The sequence below is a fragment of the Podarcis tiliguerta genome (genome assembly GCF_965153285.1).
Source record: "Podarcis tiliguerta genome assembly, chromosome: 16".
NCBI classification, from domain to species: domain Eukaryota; kingdom Metazoa; phylum Chordata; class Lepidosauria; order Squamata; family Lacertidae; genus Podarcis; species Podarcis tiliguerta.
This window is the reverse complement of record NC_139549.1, coordinates 18,988,627-19,006,952: the sequence shown is the minus strand read 5'-3', so window position 1 is coordinate 19,006,952 and position 18,326 is coordinate 18,988,627. Positions and strand designations below refer to the sequence as shown.

The following is an 18,326-nucleotide window of genomic DNA, read 5'->3' as shown; positions in this document are numbered from 1 at the left end:
TGCTGAAAAAGCAGGCCCAAAGCAACTTCAGGAGAGGAGGAGCTGCTTTGGCTTATGCTTCAGAGGGCAGTGATCAAAGTAAAAATAAGTGCCACTTTTATTTACAACCATCCTGGATAGCATTTTGGGAAGCACCATCATCTTGATAACTGATATTCTGCTGGACACCGCAGTCCATTCATGCTGCCTGCTTACCCGGTGGTGACGGCATATTTGATGTGGTTGCTTGTGGTGTAGATGAAGACCCCGCTCTCATCCCAGGCGCCGCTCTTGACCCGGATGTTCTCATGGATGTTACAAAGCGACTCCAGCTTCCTGTTGCAAATCATGATGGCTGGAGAGGCAGAGCCGCGGAGAGATGTCATGCTCAAGAGGGCTTACTCCTAAGTAACCCCAACTGAAACAAATCCAAAGTACAGGGCCTCCCAGCCTAGGCACTACACTGTCCCAATGCCCTGTACTTTGGGGGAAGATGAGGAAGCTGCAAAATGGAGCAACCCAGAGAATGAAAATCACTGATACGAAAGCCTTGGGCCTTGCTGTCAAGACACCTGTGAGGCCTCTTCTTACCGTGCTTTGCCAGGAGAGCCACGTGGGACATGTCAGCCGACCAGATGACATACTTCACCTTGGAGATCTTGACAGAGGCCAGAGTCCTGTAGGAAGGGAGCAGCCCCCCCAGTCCATGAAGTCACACCAGGACACGCCACCTTCCCTTCTTCCCCATTTGCCCACTATTCAAACGCAGGAGAAGCAGCAATCAATTGGCGGGGTGGGGTGGGGTGGTGAGGTAGTACCACGGGCAGAAAAAGGCTTTAGCCTACAGACCATGTGAGACTTATGCCGAATCTGCCTCAACTGGCCCACAGAAACCAGCTCTTCTCCTTTCTCTAGGGCAGCTCTCTGGGAATCCCTGGTGGCCAAGAACACCCCCAGACACCCTACAATATGCATGTTATCTGTGGTATCTTAAGGAAACCTGGCAGCTGAAAGGCGCTCACAGAAAAAATCTGCAAGTGTTTGGTAAGGATCAGCAACTGGAAGCCTCTGGGCCAAATCCAGCCAGGTGTTTCTACTCCCCCATTGAGAGAGAAGGAAATCAGAGGGTTCTACAATTACAGCCTTGGGCTTCCATATCAAACTGACAAAGCTGGTAAAGGTCGTTGTCCACCTGGAGTTTGTCTGATAGACTCCACCACCACCACCACCCCAGGTCAGAGGTCATCTGCTGCTGAAGGTTCTTACCGTTTCTGCTGCACATCAAAGAGGGTGATGGAATCAGCATCTCTCAGCAGCAGGTTCCCAGTCCCAGCGTAGAAAATCTCATCGCAGTTGGGAACCTGGACCTTCTTGGTGATCTCATTTTTCAGGTTCTTGATCAGAATCTGCCATTTCAGCAGGCAGGCAAGAGACCGCAAAAATCAGGGAGAGGAGGGAAGAGAGAAATCAGGCACACGAAAGTGAAATCCAGAAGAGCAAGACTCATTGCTGGCTCAGGACCTCACACAGAGCGGCTCAGCACCTTTGCTTGCTACTCAGTGTTGCCTTGTCCCTTCTCATTTTAATCTGCCACATAACCTGACAATGGCTTGCAGGGGTAGCCCACAATCAAGGGGTAGCCCACAATCAAGAGAGTGGCAGGGGAGAGAGAGAGAGAGAAATAGGGAGCAGCAGTGCAGTGTAGTGGCTGAGACTAAGCTGTGAAGCAGAACGCTCTGTTTGAATCTCGGCTGACAGGAATTGCCTCAGGGGACTTGGCCAAGCCATAAATTCTCTCAGGCTCACCATATGCAACACGGAGAATAGCGTTCCTGTCAGGGAACAACTGCACCTTCCAGAAAGAGCATTTCTGTTCCGATAGGATTTCCCAGCTTGATGGATGGGTCTCTACCACGAGTGCCCACGTGTTAGGACTTCTGCCTTGTGTTAAACGTATTTGCTATCTTTGTGTTTTTAACTGTTTTTAATTATCTTACATGTAAAATTATCTCGAAACAATGGTTTAGAAAGTGACTAATAAATTAATTGTTATAATAATAATAATAATAATAATAATAATAATAATAATAATTTCCTGTGCTTTAGTCTTCTTCTCAGAAGACCTCTTTGATTTTCATCCTCTCTTCCTAAATCAACATTTCTCTATCAGGATTCCATGAAACTTGTGGAAGTTCCAAGCTCAGGCAGGAGAAGCCGAGGCTCATGGGAAGGAAAGCAAGGCTGCTGCTCCCCAGAGACAGCACACGGCCTGATGGGACAGGCAGAGCGTTTCATATGAAGCTTATGCCGAGTCAGACCCTCAGTCATTCTAGCTTAGTATTTTATTAACACTGACTGGCAGCAGCTCTCCAGGGTTTCAGAAAGAGAGTCCCTCCCTGGAGATGCCACTGGGGAATGAACCTCAGACCTTCTGCACGCCAGGCAGCTGTCCTGCCGCTGAGCTATGTGGTTCTCCCCACTCACCGAGTGCATCCGATCCAAGACGGCAAAGCGGTTCCGAGCTACCCACACAGCTGTCAGCCCAGAGGAGCGTTTCCCTTCAGGAGCTGGGGGTGGGGAGGAATAATAAATGACAGGCATTAAGTCATATACCGCTGGCTCTGCTCCAGCTCTGCTCCTGCGGATCAGCTGCTCTCTCCCTACCCACCCACCCCCCGACTCCCATTTAACCTCAGGCTACATGTAAGATCCAGGCCCTCCTCCTCTCTGCCTCTGATACATACTTTTGGATTCTCAAAGTGGCCCACTGGAGGAGCCAAGCAGTTGCTGGGGGAACCGGCGCCACGACTGGCTGGCAAAGGAGGAAGCAGCCATCCTGGCTGACACGCCACTATGTCACGCTAATGAGCTATGCCTCTGCAGCCAAACAAAGCAGGCGCCGAGGGTCCTGTAGCCAACACAGGCCCCTCCCTTGCCTCTGCTTCCAGCAGCTGTTGCCTCGCACTGAAGCACAAAGCAACGAGTGTCAGGAGAAGAAGCCTCTCCGGGAGAGAACTGCACACAGTGAGGCATCTGGGCTGCTTCAGACATGCAGGCAAGGCCACCAAAGATGCAGGGCTCAGTGCTTCCTGCAGCCAAAGGGCAGTACCGTATTTTTTGCTCCATAAAACACACTTTTTCCTCCTAAAAAGTAAGGGGAAATGTGTGTGCGTCTTATGGAGCAAATGCAGGCTGCGCAGCTATCTCTGAAGCCAGCACAGCAAGAGGGATGAGCCCTTACGGAGCCCATTCCGTCCCTCATTCTGCTTCACTGGGAAGGCAGCACAACAAAAGGCGCTGCACAGCTCTCCCTCTTTCTGTGCCGGCTTCAGAGATAGCTGCGCAGCTTGCTCTGGCTTTTCAGGGAGGTGGGAGAAGGGACAGAGGGCAGCCTGTCAGTCCCTTCTCCCACCTCCCAGAAAAGCCAGCAAGAGCCGCTCTATCTCTAAAGAGCCGCGCCAAGTGAGAATGTCTGTGGCCCTTGCTGTCTTTTCTTGTTTTCCTCCTCTAAAAACTAGGTGCGCCTTATGGTCAGGTGCGTCTTATAGAGTGAAAAATACGGCATATAAATAAAATAAATAAAAGTAACATTTTTTGCATCAACAGCCATATACATCAGGGGTGTGGAGCTTCTGGCCCTCCAGATGTTGCTGAACTATGACTTCCATCACCTCTGAACATTGAGCATGCTGGGTGGGCTTGATGAGAGCTGGAGCCCAATAACACCTAGAAGGCCTTCCCTAGTGCAGATGACAAAAAAACACCCAACACACTGGGAACTGCACCTTCTCAACATTATCAAGTGTAGTCATTAAAACAGACCAGGATGTCCCAAGCTCAGCTCTCTCCTCACTCAGCAGTCTTTTAGGCGAGCTGCCTGAGTCTTCCTACCCCCATTGTTGTTGTTTTGTTGTTGTTTTATGTTGTTTTGTTGTTGTTGCCCCAGCCATTCTGGGCAGATCCAACAAATATAAAAACATAATAAAACACCAAACGGTAAAGACTTCCTGATACAGGGCTGCCTTCAGGTGTCTTCAAAACCTTGACATCTGATGGAAGGGCATTCCACAGGGAGGATGCCACTACCAAGAAGGCCCTCTGCCTGCTTCCCTGTAACTTCATTTCTCTCAGTGAGGGAACCTCCAGAAGACCCTTGGAGCTGGACCTCAGTGTCCAGGCAGGGGTGGAGATGCTCCTTCAGGTATACCATTCCGTCAGTTATATGGGGGATAAGTATACCGGGCCCTCTTTGCATGGTTACTCTGCGAATAACTGCAAATTATCCAACAGTTCCCCACTTGATGTTTTTGGTGGTAATGCACATAATCAAAAATGGAAAGGCCACAAGAACGTACCAGTACTACCTTCATGTTTGGAAAGCACAGTAGGGAACAAATTTTCCTCTTTTTGCCATCACACAAAGTGAAAAGAAGAGCCTTAACACTCTTACCGCTATGAAAATGGTGAGGAAACGGGGCGGCCCAAATATTTGCTTGCAAGAGCTACCAACATCGCGGGATATAAGAGCGAGAAACAAAAGCGCCCCAGAGTCCTGGGTGCCAGGAGGAGCCCAGCTCACAGCAAGGCTGGAACGTAACTAGCAGAGTTTCTGTGTCTCGGAACGAGGGGAGGTAACATCGCCTTTATAGCAAATGGCGCCTGGCAGCCACGCAAAGCCCATAAATCTGCTAATGCGGAGGCTGGCCTGGCTCATGCATCACTGGAACTCGCTCCGGGAGCTTTTACTGCCGTGACGTCAGAGGCAGGGGAGACCCAGCTGGAACTTCAACTCCCAAGTGGAACGAGAGGCACTCGGAAGGAAGAACTTCCAGCGGCACATTTTGATGGGCAGATTACACGCCTGGTCTGGAATTGGCCAAGAGGGAGAGAACGAGCACTGGGCACTTGTACAGCTACTTTGGAAGCAGAGAGGCCTGCCTGGGACGGAGCTGCTTTGCTAGGAGATCCATCACGACAGGCAAGCCAGTGAGGCGGCCTGCTGGGCAGAGAGGCAGGATGGATAGTTTCTAATAACTGATTTATAAAAAATATATTTGCAACCGTAAAAGCGAGGGGGGCAAACATGAATTTTTCAAGTCAAAAGAACCTGCCAAGAGCATGTAGGCTCTGCAGGAATGGTGGAGAAGGAACCCAGTTGTGATTTTCGGAGGGCGGGGGAAGGCGGTGGAGGCAGGGAGGAACAGATGCAAAGCTCACCATCAGGATTCTGGGAATCAGCATCCTTAGGAATGGTGTACAGGTCGTAGGTGCTGTTCTCCAGATTACTGGCTCTCTGTGGAGAGAGGAAGAATTCTACACGTCAGTCCAGCTCTCTTGGGACTAGGATTTCTTTCAACTGTTTGTGCTTGTTTCTTTTGCCTGGCAATCGCGTTCCAGCATTCAGCACTAGCCTGCAGGTCAAGCCCAGGGGAAGCCCCACTGCAGTAATCCAGATTTAGTAATCTAGAATTAGGCAAATTCAAGGAAGAGAAGATCTATCCGTGGGCATTAAGCCACAAAGGCAATAGACTACCTCTGAATCTGGAGGATCCATATCTGCAAATACAAGCTGGGGGGGGGCAGGGTTGTTGTTTTTTGCCTCCCTGGAGGTATCTGGTTGGTTACTGTGGGAAGTAAGGATACTGGACTAGAAGGGCCCCTTTTGTCCAAGGCAAGTAGCAGGTTCCTTGGGCAGCCGCCCTGTTCTTCCACTTTCTGAAAAGGTGGACATGCACATCGCCCCTGCAGGACTGAGCCCCACAAGTGGCAAGGCCTCAAAACGAGCCCCCAAACCCCTTAGCAAAGGGCGATGAAGTCACCCAATAAGGCTTGCGGAACTCCAGGTTAGCTTCAGCTTACCGTGCAGAGGAGGACAGCATTCTCCGCAGGGTTGTAGGACATGTTGAACACAGGGAACTTGGAGCCACTGAGAAGGAGGAAAGTAACAAATGAGGAAAGCAGGGAGAACACAAATAGTAGCTGGCCTGTGTCACAGCTCTGGCTTAAAGCAGCAGCCACTGACGCAGAAGGAAAGGACCCCCATGACCCCCCCCCCCGCAAAAAGGTCCTGGGCTGCAAGATGCCCTGCTGGTTGTCTGCCTCCATGGTTAGAAGGTGGTAATGCTTCTGAACTACAGTAGCTGGTAACCACAGTGAGAGAGAGAGAGAGAGCCAGTGTGGTGTAGTGGTTAAGAGCGGTACACTCATAATCTGGTGAACCAGGTTTGATTCCCTGCTCCTCCACATGCAGTTGCTGGGTGACCTTGGGCCAGTCACACTTCTTTGAAGTCTCTCAGCCCCACTCACCGCACAGAGTGTTTGTTGTGGGGGAGGAAGGGAAAGGAGAATATTAGCCGCTTTGAGACTCCTTCAGGTAGTGATAAAGCAGGATATCAAATCCAAACTCCTCCTCCTCTCGTGTTCGGGGCCTGCTTGCCGGTCTCCCAACGAAGGCAGCTGGCTGACCTCTGTGAGAACAGGATGCTGGACTCGATGGGCCACTGGCGTGATCCAGCAGGCTCTTATGGTGTTCTTGTGTACAAGCAGCGCATGCAGCCTTCTCCACCCACAAGAAGCACAAAACAACCACCTAGCAACAGTGGTGGAAGGCATGGAGCGGAAGAGGACCTCCTCACCTTCTCAGCTGCATTACGGCAACATCTTTGGAGCTGTTGAAGTCCAGCTGTCGCAGGAAGCGGTCCTTCACGTAGTAGAGCATGTTGCCATGCACAGCGTATGCCGGTCGCTCGCGCTCCAGCTTGAAGACAATCATGCCGCCATCGTGTCCTGGAGACCGGAGAGAGAGGCAGCCCTGTTAAGACTTCTGCAGCCAACGCTACAAGCAGACTCACAGCACCTTGCGCGGGGGGGGGGGGGGAGAGGCAAAACAGCATGCCCTCCAGGCTGAAGGGTCGCAGCTCAAGGATGGAGCACTTGCCATGTACGCGGAAGGTCAGAGGTTTAATCCCTGGTGTGGAAACAGATTATACCTTATACAGTGGTACCTCGGGTTAAGAACTTAATTCGTTCCAGAGATCTGTTGTTTACCTGAAACTGTTCTTAATCTGAGGTACCACTTTAGCTAATGGGGCCTCCTGCTGCTGCCACGCAATTTCTGTTCTCATCCTGAAGTAAAGTTCTTAACCCAAGGCACTACTTCTGGGTTAGCAGAGTCTGTAACCTGAAGCATCTGTAACCCGAGGTACCACTGTACCAAGCCAGACTCTAGCTCAGTATTGTTTGCAATGCCTGGCAGTGGCTCTACAGAATTCTAGGCAGGAGACTGACCAAAGCCTAGCTGGAGATGCCAGGGATTGGATCCGGGGACCTTCCGCTTGCAAGGCAGATGCTCTTCCCTACGGCATCTCAAGGTGGGGCTAGGAGAAGCCCCAGCAGCTATTGTCTCAGTGGTGGCCCTATACCTTTGACCTCTTCCCCATCCAAGGCAGGAATGTTAAAGCTTTTGGCACCAGCTGAAAACCTGGCTATCTTGGGAGCTTAGTGCCAGGATGAATGTTTATTTTATTAGTGCTTGGCAATAATTTATTTTTGTTTTGTTTTGCAACAACAGCACAACAAAAACAAAGCAGCTGCAGGGCCCCAATCCAGATCAGGTACCCAAGCAGGTTTCTGCCTGAAAATTTGCCTTGCTAATTGACCCCACCCCCCGGGTGCTGTTTGCAGAGAGTGGAAGCTATGCGAGCAATGTGCAGTCAGAAGGGAGAGCTTTTCAACAGGAAATCAGTACCAGGGCCCAATCGGGAATGAGAGCACGTTCCAGATCAAGGTTCTACAGCTGCTTATTCTCTCCAAAGACCAACGCAGCCAGGTTAAGTGTATTCATTGGAACACCTGACTGTTTTGCAAGCAAAGGCATATTAAAGCACCTTTAAAGGAGAAGGTGCAAGATGCTTCAAAGGGCACTTTCCAGATATCCCTGTGTTCCTCTTTTAAACCTCTGACATTGGGTTTAAAGCATGGGAAGACCTGCAAAGCCACAAGAGGGATGCAGGTGGGTGGGTGACCCCACTCACACATCAATCATGAGATGTTATAATAATGGCATGTGACTGACAGATCATAAGCCCCACCCACCTGTCAAATTTGGCCTGTGAGGCCAAGCTTGATAAAAGGTCTGGCCCCTGGAGCAAAAGATTCCCCCACCCCTGGACTGGACACTGCCAACTTGTTAGAAATATGAACTGCTTTCCAGGAACTGATCCTCTGCACTTCATAACATTTTGACCCCATTTTCTTTAAAATTATACAGTACGTGGTTATATCTGCCAACTGCAGAGACCATTTTGTGCATGCCATGACATGGGCTTGAAATCACAAAAGCAGGTGCCACCATAAATCTGTTTGCCTTTTGGGTGAATGAGGTCCTTTTTTTGGCATCTAGTGAAAACTCATCATCAAATCCAGAGTGTCTTCAAGAACAGATCCCATTACCTGCAGCAAAGAGGTTGAGGTTGGGGTGAGCTGCCAACACCCAAAAGCGGTCGTGATCCCTGCGGAAAGTCTGGACTCCCGTGCTGGGAAGGGGAGAATGAAAAACAGAGGCAGACTAATTAACACAAAACAACTGGGCTGGTTTATTCAATTGATAGCCTCAAAGCAGCTATTTTCCTAACAGAGGGGGTGGGGGACCTCTGGCCTGCAGACTAAATGTGGCCAACACCTTCCAAAAGTTTACTAACACTCCCTCCTCACCTGACCCCAAGATCTGGTGGCCCTGAGTTTTGGATCCCTCCATCACACAGCGGAAGGGCCGGAGGTCAGTGGCAGAGCTTCTGCCTTGTGAGCAGGAGGCCCTAGGGTTCAATCCCCAATGGCATCTCCGGACATTGCTGGGGAAAAGCTCCCTGCTTAAACTGTGGGGAGCCACTGCAGACAAAATTGATTAGATGGACTGATAGCCTGACTTTCTATAAGGCAGCTTCCTGTGTATTCCAGCCAGGTACTCGGCATTCCAGAGCGTATTCTTTCAAATAGTGCAGGGCCCAATATCCCGAGACCAGGAAGGGCAGGCAGGATGGTGCACTTACCGCTTAGACATATCCCAGACACGGATGCTCTTGTCCTCAGAGTTGCTGAGGATGAGTTCCTGGCGGGGGTGAAACACGGCGCAAGAGACGTTGTTGTAATGTCCGCGGCAGGTGTCTACCTCCCAGGCTTTTGACTCTAAGGATAAGAAGGCTGGTGATCACGAACCACTTCCTTGGCAGAGAGGTCAGGGAAATGAGACCCTCCCCTCGAGCTTGCAGAGCAACTCTACAAGGTCCTACATAGGGAATTGGTCCTGAGAGTTGCCTAGAGCAGTTCTGGTGTCCAGCCTTTTCAGGTGCTAATTGTTTTTACCCTTTTAAAGCATTTATACCCCACTTTTCTCCCACGCTGGGATTCAAGGCGGCTTACAACAATTAAAAACAACATTACAAAATAAGTCATGAGCACAAATGAGTTAAAAGCTAAAACGCAGTTAATGATTAAAATGCAGAGCACAGTTTGCCCCAACGTCAGCCCAGTGGTCAACAGTGCCTGCAACTTAGTTTCCAAAGGCCTTGGCCTTCTGGCAGAAGGATAACAACCAAAGGCCATCACTTCCAGGCTCTGCTTGCCTGCCTCCCAAGGAAGCTCAAGCCAGACAGACTTTTAAACTGGGCTGGCAAGGCATTCCTAAGGCTTCTGCAATCTTCTACTGCAGCTTGGCATAAGTTTGCCCACTTTCTTCCCCTAAACTACCAGAGAAGCAATTCCTTCCGGTGCTGGGCTCATTTCTACACAGCTATCAATGCTGGATCAGATTCCCACCCTCAGCCAAGGTTCCTTCTCTTAAGTGCCCAGCCAGCCTAGCAGTGTATGCGGCTGGGTCCTTGCTCTTGCAACTTGACTCCATGGAGGGAGGGAGGAAGGAAGTGGACGGCGCTTACCATTCATCCGCCAGATCTTGACTTGCCGATCATCCGCCCCTGAAACTATGAGGGGCATGGTGGGGTGGAAAGCGGCCCAGTTCACACCACGGTCGTGCCCCTATGAGAAGAAGGTAACTAATCTCAGGCCGAGGCTGCCATTTTGGGAAGTGGCAACATACAGTGGCAACACGTGCCAGTCAATGGGATGTGAGGAGCAGAGTTGCTGTGGCTGCCACCCCCTGCCTGCTAATCCAAAGGGACCCACTCCATCCCTACAGTCAGAAGGGGCTAATATGGCCCTGCCTCTCTGCTCCTCCCTCAGCAAAAACTCTGCTTTACAATCTGGGCCAAGGGGAGAGGAAACAACTGCAACCGCCTCCTCCCTGGTCTTCTGCAGTCACCCCTGAGCCCTCTCACCTCTTTACCCAGAATTCAGCCATCAAAATCATCCATCTTTCTCACTGACCACATAATGCCCTTGACTCCATGTACTGGGCTTTGCTTCTTGCCCAACCCACTGTGAGCTCCTTATCTTCAAAGCTCTCCACTTCTCCATCCTAGGACCCTGTTATTTCCCCACCTAGAGTTTCGTTTGTCCAACTCCACCCACACTTGACCAACCCAAGATTTCTTTCTTACTCCCTCAAACTTCCCTGCCCTTTCACCCTCCTCTTATATGTCCGGAACCACCTTCCAGAACACCCCTTTGAGGACACCTCTCTAACTTGCTTCAAATCCTTCCTTCAAACACCCACCCTGCTTTCCCCCCAAAGCCTTTGCCATAACCTTTCAGTATCCAAATTATTAAGTCCAAGAACTGCAACGGACGCGAACTCTTCCCCCTGCCTGCTCCCTACTTCATTTCCCATCCCGCTTCTGGTACTGTTCCCCAGAGCTGAATTTTAGACCACACGCTTCTCAGGGCAGGGTGCTATGCTCTTAATACTTTGCACATGGGTGGCACCATATAAACAATGGTTTGCAATAGGCTTGATCCCTGAAGCAAGGATCTTTCTTGCAATCCAGCTCTGGAGGTTGCAGGTCTTGCTTATCCTTGTTGCAGAATTACTCAGGGCAGGGTCCAAAGTCCCTGACAACAGCTGCTTGTGTTCTGAGCAGTTTAAAATAGCAAATATGCAAATGCACCCCCTGCCCAAGCCAGGAGTACCTCAAGGACGTGCTTCACCACTGCATCAGTGGTGCCAAAGAGATCTACTCCAGTGATTCCCCTAACGTCCGACTCCACGGCTCCCGGGGAGAGGTTCTTCTTCCTCAGGCCTTCACAAAAGGTGAGAGTGAAGAGAGCAGGGGCAGAACATGAGGTTAGTGAGAGGATGCTGCAAAATTCAGAGACAGGCTGTTTATATAAATGGAAGACATAAACGGGTGAAATGGAACAGAGAGAAAAGGGACCACAGGTTACTTTCATTCCCTACGAACATCTACTAGAACAATGCACAGTTGGAAGCGATTTCTACATTTCTTTGCAGTTCACTAGGGAAACTGAGACGCCTTTGCAATCAGGAAGCAAAAAATCACCAGGCCAGGAATGCTGCCGCTGCTGAGTTACTTGGTTGAAGGCCAAAGAGAAATGGGAAAAAAAGTTAATCGGTACCTTGTATATTGGATCTGAAGCATTCTGGCCTCTTATTTTAAATACAGATTTGGCTGTTAAAAGCTATCACGTTCACATAACCAGGCGGGCACTTTCAACAAGGAACCTGACGCAATGGGCTGAGATCCAGGAAGGTCTAGGCTCAGACAGCAGCCTCCTTGAGTCGAGAGTGGAAGGAACCACCTGCACGCCTGATCCAGGAGATACTGAAACATCTGGGGCTTCAAGGAGGTGGCAAAGGAACTGAACAACAGATGGAAAATTTTTGGAGAAGCTACACAAATCCAGAGGGAAAGGAGGACACTCACAGAATGAACCAGCTATTTAATGCTGTGGGAGAGAGGTGAGGTGTTTGTGTGAGAGACAGGCAGAGAGATGTACAAGAGCTGTGGGGATTAATGTGGTCTGCAGAGCAGTTAGACAGCCTGGTCATGCGAAGGCACTGTCTGGCTCCCGGGTAGCTGGGTACGGTTAAAGGGGACTCTGAAAGCTCAGGCAAGAACTGAAGAACAAGCATCACCCTCGGAGCGTTAGACCACCCTGGACGCAGCTCACAGCACTCCCAACTCATTAGGAAGTCTAGCACCATCATGCTTTTCCAGAACTCCCCACCATTTGCTGCCTGGAACCTCAACAAGGCTCAACCTTTTAAGAGTGCCCCCAGCAAGGAACAGTTAGGAAATTGCTGTGCAACGTTAACTCTTGTTAAGCCCTGCCTTTCTGCCATCCATGTCAAGGCTCAGCTTCCACCTGGATTAAAAGGGTGCAGGGAGGAAAAAAAGGAGTTATTTCAGAAACACCCCCGACAGGTTATTGTTAGTATCAAGAGCAGGGAAACTTCAGTTACAACACAGCTTTTCATGCATTTTAATGCGGCAACCAGACTCCAGACCCAAACTGGCTCCTTTCACGCACTCTCTCAGCAGGAACAAGGGGGACCCTGCACTCAGTTGCCCTGATGGCTGATATGATTGTCTGTTTTCTCCAAGAAGTACAACAAATCCACAACATCCACTAATTATCAGGACAGTTCGGGATGAGGCTACAAATCACTATAAACCCAGGATGAAATTTCCATTGTTGAAATGGAACAAGAATTAGCACAGGAAGGTGGTGAAAGACATTCCAGGTTCCAATTGCGCTCGGCCAGCTCACTAGGATTTAAGACAAGCTATGGACCTATCTGCATCATGGGGACAATTCTGGCCTACGGTTGTTGTGCAGGTGACACTCCCTTCGTCCCAGCACTTTACTCTCTAACTGGCATTTTGAGAGAGGATGACAACCAGCAGTGAGAATTAACGCAACATTTCCAGATCTGTAAATATGTTGGAAAAGTTTACGGATCTTCCAAACAACCCGTTTGGAATCCTGCTGAGAGAGTCTGTGAACGTAGCAGCAAGGGTGCTGGCAGAAGAGATTACAAAGCTCTCCCCGTCAGTAGCCAGGAAGCAGCAATCCTCTCCCCTCCCCTCCCCACAGCTGGGTCATGTCTGAATGTGTGCTACGAAACTCCAGCAGCCCACCCAGCTGAAAACTGCAGTTGAGAAAGCGGCAAGTCTATGGTGCACTCACAAGGGGAGGGGTCCTTGCCCCCAGTTTTCATGTTCCATACTCCCACCTCCTCAGGCTCCCTCTTTTGCAACCAGGGCATGACTCTCCCTAGCTCGAAGAATTCTGCAAAGAATCCCTTGTCAATGGCCGGAGTGATGGAAGTTGCAGTTCAGCAACAGCTGGAGCACCAAAAGTTCATCATACTTGCTCTACAGGTTCACTTTCCAGAGGGCATCCAGGAGCTAGAACCCAAGGCCTGCAGCTTCACTGGAGCACGATCCTTCCTCCATAGGCACCCAGGTGCCTTGGCTCCTTTGCTCTGGCCCAGGGGCCCATCATATGGGCCTGCTCACTCCCAAATTGTGTGATGCTGTTTCCACCAGATCAAGAACGGATTCTTAGAACTTGGGGCCCAATGAGATCCAATGCACTACAGAAATTGGGGGGAGAGCATTATTCCATCGTGCATCCAATTAAACTGATACCATGACACACAATTCTCTGATGGAATTTGCTGCTGGAAGATGACATGAGGGCTGCAGCCATAGATGTATTTACGCAGGGATTCGGCAGCCGTAGTGAAGGAAGAGACATCTATCAGCAGCTACTGGCCATGTTAACTAAACTGAATCCCAGTTGCTGGCATCAAAAGTGGAAGAGGGCAGTTGGGAGAGGGCTTCTCAGAGGCATCTGGCTAGCTGCAGAGTAATTTCCTAGAGGCATTTGATTGGTTGGACAACTCTGATCAATCACAGGGCCCCAAGGTTCATGGCTCCTTCTACGTAGTGCTGATTTGCTAGTTGCACATTTACACCCAGCACAGGGGTTTCCTGCACTTCTCAACTGCTGTTAACAGCTGAGGAGCTACAAACTGATGCCAAATGTGCAGAGTGGGCAGTTTCTACCCAAAATTAAAAGGAATCTAGCAAAACAGAGGGAAACAAAGTGCCAGGATCTCCTGTGGTTTCACAGCACTTTCTGCAAAGCAGAGCTGGTGCCATAGGAATGGGGCTGGATTCTAATTACTCCTCTGCCCTGCAGAGTTGGTCTACGGTCAACTTCTCCTTCTCTTGTGCTCCGCTTTCAACAACTGCAGTTTTGACCGTGATGCTGCTGCTGGACAGCCCCCTCGACCTGGGCAGCTCACCAGAAATATCCCAAACGCGCACAGTCTGATCCAAGCTGGCTGATACCACCAGGTCCTCCGAAGGGTGAAACTGAGCGCACATCACGTAATGGTTGTGTCCAGTCAGCACACTAGGAAGAAGGCAAGGAAGAGAGGGAAACACTTATGAGTAGTTCCTCTGAGTATTCAGGATCAAAGTCATTCATTCAACAAGATGGCAGGGAGCAATTTATTTAGAAAATTCATGAGCCATCCCTTCAGCATAAATCTCTTGCAAAGGGCTGAGAATGGATGTCAGGAGCCAGATGCCCTTTTGCGCCGTTTCTGACAAGGCCAGAAAAACAACAGCATTTCTTGGCTCTCCAGATCTCCACACTCTCAGCTATCTGCAATGTACTAAGTGAGGAAATTCACTTCAAGCAGCAGGTGTCAAACATGAGATCTGCTATCCACCTTCCACCTACAAACTCCCAGGAGAATCGCGTTCAAAGGAAGAGGCTTGGTGAGAACTCCAGTCACGCTTCTCACTCTCAGCTTACTGATTATTTATTTTTAGTTATTAAGTGTTATTATTAATTTTATTACTTGCCCTTTACCAACAAGTCCCATGGCGAGTTACAGGAATTTAAAACTCAGAATTAAAAACAGTTAAAACATATTGCATTCACAATAGGCTGGTTTCTGAAACACATAATTCAGGTAGCCTATTTTGTTGCATTTTGATCCCACCCTTCCTTCAAGGAGCCCAGGGTAGCTGATGCAGTTCTCCTCCCTCCTCCTCTTAACAATCCTGCAATGTAAGTTAGGCCGAGAGATAGCACACTCAAAAAGCACCCAGTGGGTTTCAAAGATGAGCAGTTCCAGCCTGACACTAACCACTATGCCTGCCTTATGAGGCTGCTGCATTTCTGAGAAAGTGTACCTGAAATCCTCTGAATGCTTAGAAAATGCTATATAAATAACATGACGACAACATGTTTTTATAAATTGTCCAGTTTCACCTATGAATTGAAGAATACAAGGCCGAGGGGTTGCTTTCAATAAAAGTGCTTGGGAACCACAAACAAAAGACATCTGAATGAAGAAATATGTTTTGGTTACCAAACACAGGTTCTGGACTGCCAGTTCCAAACCCGAATGGTTTGATCATCAGAAGCACTCAGGATCCAAGGGTATTCCTACGAACAAAAAACAAAGACACATATCCCTTTCTTTTCTTTCTGCTACATACTGCTTTCATTAAAAAGGCAGCAAAGATACTTTGCAGAGCTGCTGCCCCAGTGCTGTTTTAGGGCCTTCAGACCTAAAGGCCTGTAGAGCGGCAAAACAGGATCTTGGCAGGAAAAAGCAAAACAGGCAGGACTGGGAGCGTCTTGCTGGACTCACATGATGGAAGAATGTGGTGCGGATGTAATCCAAGTGGCCCAACAAGGTGAAGAGACAGCGACGCAGCTTGTAATTCCAGACCTGAAAGTCAGACATGACAGAGTGTATACATCAGACAGCTGAGCACTCCAGATTCCCCCACAATCATCACATTTGGCAACTTTAAACATATTCACCCATCTGTGCTAAGACTACTGCTAAATGAGCCTTCTGCCCAGCTATGGCTCTGTCCTGGGTCTCTCCAAAGAAAACAAAGTCAGAGTAAGGGCTATAGGGCTCATCAGGTCCAGCATACTACTTCTGCCTGCTGTCAATCATATCCCACTGAAGAGCCCCAAAGTGGGGTTGTCTTCAGCACCTGGCAGTCAGAGATATACTGCCACTGCCCATGCAGGCACTATTGCACTGCCATGGCTAATAGCTTTTGAAAGATTTCTCCTCGTGCTGACTTCTTTGCAAGAGGGTGAAGAGATCCTCATTACCTTAATTTTGTAGTCGTCCCCTCCAGACACGAAGAGTGGCTGCTGTTTGTGGAAATCAATCCCTCTGACAGGGCCTAGAAACACACACATACAAATGACCGTGTAAATATTTCCCCATTTCTGGTACTTATTAAACAGGAGTACTCAACAGATTTTTGTCCATTCCAGTTGGCTACTCTGATTTCTTCTCCGAGTCCCTTCGCTGTCCCAGGACCTTCTCCTGTCAATGAGAAAGAGTTCTTCCTTGACTCACCACTGGGACTCCATAGCCCCAAACCATACTGCGCCTCCAGCCGACTCTTAGTTGCTTTGGCAGCAACAGCAGCTGCAAGACCCCACAGTTACTCTCTTGTCCTCTACACACACGCACACCTTCCCTGGGACTGAGATCCAACAGCCTGCTGGGGGGGTTGTGTGAGGTTGAGGGGCTGCAATTGGGACTACTTTTAGCCCATGTTTCTTGCAAACCGCACTCAAGAAAGATCCAATTTTCATGCACTCCCATCTTGGAACTTTATACTGCAGCTTCTGTTACAAAAATTCCACCACAGCACTTAAAAACAAATATGCACTCCCCACCCCCACCCCCAATACAGTTCATAGGATAACATGAACAGGAACAAAATAAAGGAAAGAAGTTAATTCAGAGGACAAGTCTCTCTGCATATAAAAAGGTGACAGACAAAGGCCTATATAGGTTTAAGTTAAATTTGCTTTGAAGTGTTGCAGCAAAACATGTCAAAAAACCTTCACACAGGCAATTGAACATCCACTTGCCTATTTGAGATTATCGGATCCACTTGTATTTATGCTTCTACTCACATCATGATTTGCAGTAAGCTGTGCAATAAAGCACCATAGGTGCCCACATTTTTCAGGCAAGAGATCCTGCATATATGTGAACGTTGTAAGGGGGCTCCACTTACCATCATGTTCATCAAATTTGTCAATGAGTGTACACATCCGGTAGTCCCAGAGCTGGATTACTCCATTGTGCAGACTTGTTAAGATCCAAGGCCGCTTAGGGTGAAAGCTCAGCCCTGGGAAGGAAAAGGGGGAAGGATGGTTTTAATGTATTTTTAATCTTTGTTGGAAACCGCCCAGAGTGGCTGGGGAAGCCCAGCCAAATGGGCGGGGTACAAATAATAAATTATTATTATTATTATTGACAACATATTTGTTCTTATTATTTTTGCTGTCTACATTTCATGCAGTCAGCCAGCAAAATATTTAACATCCAGTGGAAATTTGAACCCGCCTCCTGGGTCACATTCAAATCCACTAACCATTACACCACACTGACTCCAAGGCTCCCCCATCTCTGGTGGGTAACTGTCAAAGTCTAGCAGATACGCCACAATGCCTCGACCCCAAATTTCAGATGCATATGGATCTACATTACCCAATGATATATGAAGAAAACTTAAGTCCCTGTTTTATGACATATATTAAAGTGTATGGACATGAAAAGAACTATATATTTGCAGGTAACTCTGTTCACGTACACACCCTTTAATATTACTCGCTATGCAAACTCACATAAACATATATACATACATACATACATACATGTGTGTGCATGTGTGTGTATATATATATATATATAAAACGTTTGTAGATGTGATTTCTCCCTCTCTCACGCACACACAAAAGTGCCAACATCCCTGTTATCTACCAACAACGCAAGAAGTTGCACTTGTAACCTTCACAACTTTCGCACTGATTCCCCGAGGCGGAAAAACCCTCTGCCCCAATGGCAATCCCATGCAGGTCTACTCGGAAGCAAGCCCCGCTATTCTTAACGGGGGCAGTTCACACGTAAGCGTAAGGCTACGACCGTGCGCGCACTAACCTGGGAGCAAAGCAGCAGGGCTTGCTCCCGAGTAGACCTGAGCAACGCTAAGGAGTCGGGCCCTCCTCCCCCTCCCCGGGTACCTTTGACACGGGCCGACTTAGTCTCGAACTTGGTGAGCATCTTCGGGCCTGGCAGCCTCCGCGCCCTGAAGCAGAAGCGACAACCGGACCAGTCTCCACGTCACCGCCCGCTGCCGGAGCGTCCCGCAAGCCAACTCAGCACTTCCGCTTCCGGCTAGGAAACCATAGATTACAGACGGAAATGGGGAGGGAACATCCTTTCTGAGAAAGAGCGCCTCCTGGGGGAAGCGGAGGAAAGAGCCTCCAGCAAAGAACCAGTCGCCGAGGAGGACAAAAACAGGAAGGGCGCGGCTGCCTCTTTAGAGCATAGAGGCGGCATACGACTAGACCGTCTC

General features: G+C 49.1%; 1 protein-coding gene across 1 annotated transcript in view; it reads right to left on the bottom strand.

Moving 5' to 3' along the window:
- COPA (COPI coat complex subunit alpha) overlaps nucleotides 1–18,126 on the bottom strand; it is a 32,532-nt gene extending 14,406 nt beyond the window's left edge. The window contains exons 1-17 of the mRNA XM_083417266.1: nucleotides 17,992–18,126; nucleotides 16,983–17,096; nucleotides 16,057–16,130; nucleotides 15,575–15,655; nucleotides 15,290–15,366; nucleotides 14,210–14,319; nucleotides 11,062–11,171; nucleotides 9,912–10,011; nucleotides 9,027–9,162; nucleotides 8,431–8,513; nucleotides 6,615–6,765; nucleotides 5,839–5,905; nucleotides 5,197–5,272; nucleotides 2,464–2,546; nucleotides 1,246–1,385; nucleotides 571–656; nucleotides 196–334 (exon numbers count right to left, since the gene is read on the bottom strand). Of these exons, the coding sequence (XP_083273392.1) occupies nucleotides 196–334; nucleotides 571–656; nucleotides 1,246–1,385; nucleotides 2,464–2,546; nucleotides 5,197–5,272; nucleotides 5,839–5,905; nucleotides 6,615–6,765; nucleotides 8,431–8,513; nucleotides 9,027–9,162; nucleotides 9,912–10,011; nucleotides 11,062–11,171; nucleotides 14,210–14,319; nucleotides 15,290–15,366; nucleotides 15,575–15,655; nucleotides 16,057–16,130; nucleotides 16,983–17,096; nucleotides 17,992–18,031 (1,667 nt within the window). The 5' untranslated portion in view covers nucleotides 18,032–18,126. The remainder of the gene's footprint in view (nucleotides 1–195; nucleotides 335–570; nucleotides 657–1,245; nucleotides 1,386–2,463; nucleotides 2,547–5,196; nucleotides 5,273–5,838; nucleotides 5,906–6,614; nucleotides 6,766–8,430; nucleotides 8,514–9,026; nucleotides 9,163–9,911; nucleotides 10,012–11,061; nucleotides 11,172–14,209; nucleotides 14,320–15,289; nucleotides 15,367–15,574; nucleotides 15,656–16,056; nucleotides 16,131–16,982; nucleotides 17,097–17,991) is intronic.
- Between the last annotated feature and the right edge of the window lie 200 nt (nucleotides 18,127–18,326).